General features: G+C 42.8%; 2 protein-coding genes and 1 long non-coding RNA gene across 4 annotated transcripts in view; 1 reads left to right on the top strand and 2 right to left on the bottom strand.

The window, feature by feature from the left end:
• Positions 1-8,690, top strand: part of LOC126024020 (uncharacterized) — a 295,412-nt gene that overhangs the window by 104,099 nt on the left and 182,623 nt on the right. The window lies entirely within an intron of this gene.
• LOC126023987 (heterogeneous nuclear ribonucleoprotein A3-like) lies at positions 3,854-5,724 on the bottom strand. 2 transcript variants are annotated; one of them, XM_049784429.1, is made up of 2 exons: positions 5,719-5,724; positions 3,854-5,652 (listed from the first exon to the last, which is right to left on the bottom strand). In XM_049784429.1, the coding sequence occupies exons 1-2, from the start codon at positions 5,722-5,724 to the stop codon at positions 4,588-4,590; spliced, it is 1,071 nt and encodes a 356-aa protein (XP_049640386.1). In that variant the 3' UTR covers positions 3,854-4,587. The 2 variants fall into 2 exon arrangements, with proteins under 2 accessions (XP_049640386.1, XP_049640385.1); XM_049784428.1 differs by having other exon boundaries at positions 3,854-5,724.
• The window catches only part of NPHP1 (nephrocystin 1), a 64,569-nt gene continuing 62,926 nt past the window's right edge, over positions 7,048-8,690 (bottom strand). Inside the window, 2 exon segments of the mRNA XM_049784460.1 lie at positions 7,048-7,562; positions 8,366-8,410. Of these exon segments, the coding sequence (XP_049640417.1) occupies positions 7,290-7,562; positions 8,366-8,410 (318 nt within the window). The 3' untranslated portion in view covers positions 7,048-7,289.

The raw sequence follows: 8,690 nt of genomic DNA, 5'->3' as shown, positions 1-8,690 counted from the left end.
GGAGAGATTGTGAAGTACCTATGACACTTGCCTTGTATGTGGCTGACCCTGATGCAATCTCTGGTACCACCCTATGCCCCCACAGAAGAGATTGCTAAGCACAAAGCTAGGAGTAAGTCATAAGTGTTGGGATGTGGCATCAGTAAATCAGAAACCTCTAAATACTGCCTGGTACATGGAAAGCCCTCCATGTTTTTTAATCTAGCTTTTTTGAACTCCTCTTTCTCAAACTCTTTACTCAGCAATAAGTTTCTTTTTACCATTTTCAGAAAAGACACATGGGTTTCCTCATGATGTATATAGGGCAGGCCAGACAAGGCTGAAGATGGGGAAAGACTAGCCTGTGTAGAAACTGGGATTTTTTTCATTACAAATGTTAGAGGCACCCATTGCAACAGCCTTTGACTAAAGAAAATGTATGGCCTCGGGTAATCAGAGAAAATATTGGCTTTAGGTGAGCCTTGATCTAATAACTCAGACACCTCTCTCCAAGAGCGGATCTCTGGCACCCCACCTATCACAGTGGTTGAGCTCATTCTCCACTTCAGTCTGTGCCATGCTCATGCCCAGACCCATACAACTCTAAGCTCTCCCTGTTTGGCACCAAACTACCAAGGATCTCAGTTCCTCCCCACCCCACCCCATTTTACCTCTCCCAACACACTGGGCAGGGAAAAGATGCTTGTAAGTGAAATCTTGCAGGATTTTCCCCTTTCCACCTCATTTCTGGAACTAAGCTAATTTGATTGAGCCAATCAGAGCCCATTCCTGGAGCTGGGTTAAAAGTGTGACAATACAGCTGATCTAGGTTCAGTTCCCAAACCCACATAGTCCCCTGATCTGCACTAGGAGTATGACCCAAAAATAAAAAGGAAGCACTTTTAGGAAAAAGTATATAGATGCAGGGCAGCAAAAGCAGCAGATGTCTGTGATATTTTACCCAATGTTGATGTGGACAGTTGGATTGCAGCTGCTGTCTCTATAAATCATGGTGACTCCAAACAGGAGAGATAGAATGCACAAAAGGTGGGCCCAGGCTAGAAGTCATGCTATGTACCACAGTCTAACACTTAGGTAGTCCTGAGTCAGTTCTGGTGTCTGAAGTGTGTGGACAGAACACTTTGAGGTCAAAAGTCATGTAGTTGCCATGAAAAAGGAAAGCCTCAGTGGATGACATTTGTGTCTGCCAGAGATAACTGCCTGGAGATGTCCCAGAAAGCACAGGCCTGATTCATGATCCCCCAAAAGTGACCTCTTGAAAAGGACAAAGTTCTACACTAGTTGATTGTTGTTGGCAAAGTCAGCCACAAAAGAGGAGGTGAAGGTCCAGTCTGTCTCAAGAGCATGAGAAACGAACTAAACAGGAGCAGTGCAGTCAGACTCTAGAGTAGGAGCTGCCTCTTTGAGTAGTTTCCATTTCACAGGGCTGCAGGCAGACCTACTGCCCTTGCCCCATGGCAGCCAGTCTGGAGCCATCAAGTTGCAGGCTTCCGCTTCCTGTCCCTAGTGGCACAGCCCTTCCTGGCCATTCTCTCCTCTGTCTGTCCCTCCCTATCCCCACCCATTTGGCTGCTGCATTCCCACCTCTGGGAGCTCAGATAGCTGGTCTGGAGCAATAACAGCTTTTGGAACTCCTGTACTCCTGAGTTTCAGATGGTGAGCAGCAGGAATGCAGCAGGTGAGTGACTCATTAAAAAAATAGATCTGAATCTAGCTGGTTCCAGACTAGAATTGGGAGAGGGAAGGCATAAAGAAGAAATCTGCACTGCCCTAATTTCATTGGAAATTAGGATAACAGCCACAATGCTATTCAAACCCAGGCCTCAGTGGGGTTGGGGTTTCCAGGAAATGACAACAAAGACACGCTCATCATCTGCAACCTTCGTTGTGGGTCTTTTGTGTGATTACTCACACAAATGTTTGCCTCACAGGAATCATGCCAGGTGATGCTCATTGTATCCTCTAAGCCTATGGTACCTTGGGCATAGTAGGTGCTCAGAGAACCTGCTTCATGAGCACATGGGCAATTCTAACTCCGAGGCAGTGTCTTCTGAAGTAAAGAGGGTTTGGTCTCTGATTCTGTTTTGAGGAAACAGAGCACCAAGCCACAAGATGACAGCTAGTTCTGATCACTTCCACACCCTGAGAAAACCTCTCCACTTAAAATGCTTCACACGAGGAAACCAACCAGGATATTCTTTGGCACGCACACTGATACTTGGGAATCCCTCCCTTGGTGAGGTTCCCAGAGACTACTGGGTTTGCAAGTTGAACCTGCTCAGTTTGTGGGTGGTAGATACTATGCTTTCAATTGGATCCTTGGGAGCTGTCTGGTCACACATATTAGACCAAGAGAATGCAGAAGACAGAACCATTCTGAAGTTCATGCCTTGGATCTTTGCCCTCTTTATCCAAGCACACAAGTAGTAGTATGGGGGAATTTAAGCATTCTTCACTTCCAGCAGATCTTCAGCTATAAAAGGTGAGAATGTGGGCTAGGAGTTGAGTTAGAGCCCATGTCTGATGTGTGTGTGTTGGGGGGTGGTGGTGGAGTTGGGGGGTTCTGCCGAGGCTCCTGCTCATTGCCGCAGTCCCATCCCCATCTCATTTCTCACAGTCAAGTCTTCGTGTTGTCAAGTCACTCTTTCACACAGACCTCCAGACTCATTTCTGAGATGTTTTTGGCTCCTTGACAACCGCTTCCTGTTTTGAAAGGTAGCATTCAAATAGCCAATGAGGTTCCATCGTTTGAAATAAAGGTTCCTCTGGAAGAAATATGTGGCTCTTCAAGGCCTCACCCAGGGTATATTTCAGAAATAACTGCCATGTGCTTCCTCACCTTTTGGGCCTCAGCACTACTCAAACTGTTTACTCTAATGCTAGTTTTTTTTTTCTCATGGGTCAGAAACTGCGAAGCTCTCAGCATGACAATGATGACACATTCCTGAACATAGAAACAGGTTGGGAGAACACATTTGAAAGAAAACTCTCTTCCCCTTCCTTGGAAAGGAATGCATATTATTTCCTTTCATTCAAAATGCTCCACCACTGCCTTATAGAGTCAACAAGTTGAAGCTTTTTTTTTTAATGGAATGATGGACCTTAGGAATTGAAGGGTGTATAAAAAAATTACCTTCATCTTTTCTTTCAAAAGGTGCTGCAGGGGCCATAAGAGGTAACCAGAGATAGATTTTCACACTCACAATTCTAGAAGACAGAAACCCTCACAATGAGCAAGCCCCCCCCCAAAGAAGACACAGTCCCCTCACAATGGTCAATAAAGGTATTGGACACCAACTACCACGGGTAGCTGAGGGTAGAGAAAAACACACAGGGAGGGAGTCTGGAAAGAAGACTCTCAGAGTCTAGCTATCAAGAGTCCACCCTGCCATGTCCATTTCCACAGCGAAGGCTCAAGTTTAGGTGAAGATGCCCAAGAAGTTGACCAGAAGTTTTGCAACATTAAGGCAGTCTACACGGGTACTGATGGTCTAGGCTCAGCTTCCTAAACTATGGGGTTGTATAACAATATGAAACTTATAAACTTTTTTTTTTTTTTTTTTTTGCTCAGATTTTGCAGGTTTAGTGTTCCTGTATTTTCCAGGGTTTTAAGAATGGTTTTTTACTGTGGGGAGGAAAGGGGAAACATCCATCCACTACCGCTTTCCAAAATTTAAACAGAGGGCAGCAGACATTTTTACACCCAAATAAATTCATGGCAGCAGTTAACATGTGACCAAGATAAATGTAGGATGGTGATGTTGTTCTAAACAACTAGGACTCTCAGCACAACTAACACACTAAAATAATCGGATTACATTTTGAAAGAAAATGCACAAAAACCAAATAGGAATTTTGAGATTTTTTCATTTGAAGTAAAATATTAATGCTATTAAATTCACAAATATGCTAATTTATATACCCAATTCTATTTATCTAAAACACACATTTGCAAACATACAAATATCTATTCTCTCCACATGTCAGCGCCCATTCATTTCATTGTTTGGAAATGGGAGAATAGAATCCCCTTAAACTGCAAGTCAGCAGGTGTTTCTTTACAGTTAACTTTAGCAAAATTCATACAAAATATTAATTAACAATGATCTTCTTTACTTGTTAACTTACAAGGAAACACCTCCAAAACTGCATTTTGTTAAAGTTTCTGTACTAAAATGTAGAAAAACTGAACTACACAAATATTGAAAAGTTAAAAATTCCTTAATTTTTTATTCCTGGTACCACTACCACAATTTACAGGGCAATATACCTGATGTAATGAAAAGAAAAAGAAAAAGACAAAGCTACAACAGATAAAAGACCTCAGGAATGTACATCTAATTGACACTACATTGCATTAATCAATAGCTGCACTTTTGCAAACTGTGGCTATGACAGTCCTGAACAAGAAGGGTTTCCTGTTTAAGCTGCAGTAACTTTTCTGACTATGGATCATCGCTCCTTCTGTGGCAGATTTTTACAGTTCCTCTAATGGATTTGGGACGACTGTCTCAAAGTACCCTGCAGCTTTCCTGACAACTCCTCGCTCTCTCTCCTGCTAAGAACTGTAGCCCTTTGCTGTTGAGTTTAGAACCTTCTGCTACCATAGCCACCACTTCCACCACCAGATCCATAACCACCACCATATGGACTGCCCGAGCTTCTGCCACCAAAACTGCCCCCTTTCATGGGTCCATAATTTGATTGCTGTTGTCCACTGTAATTTCCAAAATCATTATAGTTGCCGCCGCCACCATAGTTACCACCACCAAAATTTCCTCCTTCATTGTAACCATCATATCCTCCACCACCTCCACCATATCCACCTCCTTGGTTTCCGTATCCTGGTCCTCCACCACCATAGCCTCCTCTACTACTATAACCAGGACCTCCGCCATAGTTGCCACCATCACCACCAAATCCATTATATCCACCATCACCACCTCCATAACTACCTCTGCTGCCACCACCTCCACCACCATAGCCTCCTCTTCCACCAAAGTTTCCACCACGGCCAAAGTTTCCTCCACCACCTCCAAAATTGCCTCCACGACCCATAAAGTTGCCAGAGCCACCTCCACGACCTCTTTGAGATCCAGCAGACTGCATTTCTTGTTTAGAAAGGGCCTTTTTTACTTCACAATTGTGCCCATTAATAGTGTGGTATTTCTGAACAACAATTTTATCAACTGTATCATGATCATCAAAAGTTACAAAAGCAAATCCTCTCTTTTTTCCACTCTGCCTGTCTTCCATAACTTCTATGGTTTCAATTTTGCCATACTTTTCAAAGTAGTCTCTCAAGTTATATTCCTCTGTATCTTTAATACCACCAACAAAAATTTTCTTCACTGTTAGATGGGCACCAGGCTTTACAGAATCCTCTCTAGAAACAGCTCTCTTTGGTTCCACTACTCGTCCATCAACCTTATGTGGTCGAGCACACATTGCTGCATCCACCTCTTCAACACATGAGTAAGTCACAAAACCAAAGCCTCTGGAGCGTTTTGTCTGGGGGTCTCTCATCACCACACAATCTGTAAGTGTGCCCCATTTCTCAAAATGTTCTCTCAAACTATCATCTGTAGTTTCAAAACTCAAACCTCCGATAAACAGTTTTCTCAACTGCTCTGGTTCCTTTGGATCATGGCCCTCCTCCCCCCGGCAGCGGCGGCGACGGCCGGAGTCGGGCTGGGGGCGACCGGGCGGCGGTTTTACCTCCATTTTGAGCGAAACTTATAAACTTTTAAAAATGGATTTGAAATTTATTTCTTGGACCAGAAAAATGGATCAATGGGTTGGGTGCATGCTTTGATCCTTGGCACTATATAGTCCCCTGAACACAGCTGGATATGGGAGAAGCCTTGAGCACTGTCAGATATGCCCCCAAATCCAAAATAAATAAAATTGAAAAAAATGAATCTCTAGATTATAAACTATTTCACTTGTGCACCTATTTCTGGATTCCATAAAAAACTTCTCAGACAAATGGGATTGCAAGCAGAAAAATTTTTCGAAGTCCTAATCTAGGTTAAATTCCTTTCAAATTGAGTTTTTCTTCAAAGAGCTCATTCATGTTGTATTTTCACATGCCATACTTTAAATGTTGGGAGTTGTGTTTGGACCATATCCAGCAATGCTCAGGGTTTACTCCTGTCCCCGTGCTCAGGGATTATTTTCAGAATGGCTCAGGGGACCATATGTGGTGCTGGGGGTGGGGGGATGGGGTTGGTGAGTTAAGATTGTGTTCAAGGCAATTGCCTTAACCTTTGTACTATCTCTCTGACTCACATGTAGTTCTTAGAGGTTTGCAATGAAAAGGGATCCAGCTTAGGCTACAGAAACTACACACTGTCTCTTTATATGGTATATAAATTGCCACTTATGACCTTCGGCAAGTTCTTAATCACCTCTCCAGTTTCTTTGGCAGTAGGGAACAAGGAACCATTCTCCAATGATAGGTATGAGGATTAGGCCAATTAAATGAGAACACATATAGTGGGCATGCAGCAAATGCCTCCTGTCTCAATACTGTCCTATGATAAAATATTATCATATGAAATAAAAGCCCAGGGATCATTTTCCAGCAGTCACAGTTTGAAATGCAGCAGAACCAGTGTCTTTGCTTTTTTTTTTTTTTTTTTTGGGGCCACACCCGGTGACGCTCAGGGGTTACTCCTGGCTATGCGCTCAGAAGTCGCTCCTGGCTTGGGGGACCATATGGGACGCCGGGGGATCGAACCGCGGTCTGTCCTAGGCTAACGCATGCAAGGCAGGCACCTTACCTCCAGCGCCACCGCCCGGCCCCGCTTTTTTTTTTTTAATGAACACTTATAATGGATTTTAAGGAGAAAATTGGATTTTTATTTTATATCTAACTGGGCTAATCTTCAAGTAGCAGAATAATAAATTTCTCAAATAGAATACTTGTTTTCTTCATTCACAAAATAAAATTTATTAGCAATAATTGCACATTTATATATTTTAGGTATTACACTTCTTAGATCTGAGTTACAAATATCTTCTTACATTACAGGAACTATGGATTTACTCTCTTGGATGACAAATTTGCTAGTTGTTTTTTGGAGAAAATAAAAATTCTCTAAGTCTAGGTATAACAGTATTCCTTAGAAACTTTATTTTATGGTTTTAAGACTTTCAAATATGGGACAATCATCCTTTTCTAGACATTATGGCCCACATAAAGAGGAGTTAAGCCTAGACATCATGTGATGGTCACCATGTTTCTGCCATTCCATTTAGGCCATCATGGGGCAAGATCAATGCTGTCAGTCTGTGTTCTTTCTTATTTCACCCAAGAAGTCATAGGTCTGCTCCGACATGTCAAAGGGCTTGTGGGTCCCATTTGGTGAGAGCAAAGCTTGGAGGGCACCCTGGTTTTCTTGGTTTTGCTTAAGAAAGTCACTGATCACCTTCCATCGTGCTGCCTCGGTTTGTTCATCAGCCCACTGAAATGGTGGCAAGAATGTAGAATGGAGAAGAGGAAGCACACAGTCATGGTAAACCAGGACAAACACAGTCTTCAGGAATTCTTTGTCTCTCTGTGGAAACACATCATCACAAATAATTGCCAATGGAGCTACGACATGGCTGTTTGAAAATGTTGAGGGGCCAGAGAAATAGTATAGAGGACAAAGTGGTCACCTTGCATGTGGCTCACCACGGTCACACCACATTTAGGGTCATGCCACATTTAGGACCAGCACCACATTTAGTGGCCCTAGCCCCATCAGGAGTGTTCCCTGACTTAGGAGTAAAACCTGAATACTGCTGGGTATGGCTGAAACAATAAAAAAAAAAACACAAACCAGTTGAGTAGTTTAGAAAATTTAAAAAATTTTAAAATTTGGGGACGGAGAGCTAGTATGGAGGTAAGGCGTTTGCCTTTCGTGCAGAATGTCATTGGTTAGAATCCCAGCATCCCATACGGTCCCCCGAGCCTGTCAGGAGTGATTTCTGAGCATGGAGCCAGGAGTAACCCCTGAACGCTGCCGGGTGTGACCCAAAAACCAAAAAAAAAAAAAAATTATTTTTAAATTTGTAACAGTCACTCCCAGCAATGCCTGGGATCTGGGGCTATGTTGAGTGGTACAGGCTGGAGTGACATCCCTGCAGGGACCCTTACAAGCAAAGCTGAACTATCTCTTCTTGCCCTGAGGCTCTCTTTCACCTTAGGAGATGAGCACACACATTCTCATGTAGGCATGTGTACTGGAAAGTACAGTGATACTGCTTAATTTTGGAAGGGATCAGGGCTAGCTGCAGTGGCTTAAAGAGAGACATTAGGAGATGGTGCTAGGAAATACTGGACAGTAAGAGAGATTAGTGTGGTAAGATATTTTACCTTTTCTGAACGTTTCAATGTGATTTCCTTCTCAGCCCATGAACTCTGAAAAATAAAAAAAATATTACATCAATTTGAACATCCTTAAGTTTTTATCAGTTCCGTAAGTTTGCTACAGGGTCTGGGTTCAAAGCACTGTAAGAAGATACATGAAAGAAGAGAATAGGTAGTTAGCTATTGACTGTTTAGGACACAAAACCAGACTGACTAGGTGGGTTGTTATCAGTAAAAGACACCAGAAGAATTTTCAGAAGAATCTTAAGAAGATTTTATTTAATAATAAGACCATGGAGCAGGAGCGACAGTACAGTGGGTAGGATGTTTA

This window comes from Suncus etruscus, chromosome 12 (genome assembly GCF_024139225.1).
Source record: "Suncus etruscus isolate mSunEtr1 chromosome 12, mSunEtr1.pri.cur, whole genome shotgun sequence".
Classification (NCBI taxonomy): domain Eukaryota; kingdom Metazoa; phylum Chordata; class Mammalia; order Eulipotyphla; family Soricidae; genus Suncus; species Suncus etruscus.
Note: the sequence above shows the minus strand (reverse complement) of the source record. Positions and strands in the feature narration are given on the sequence as shown.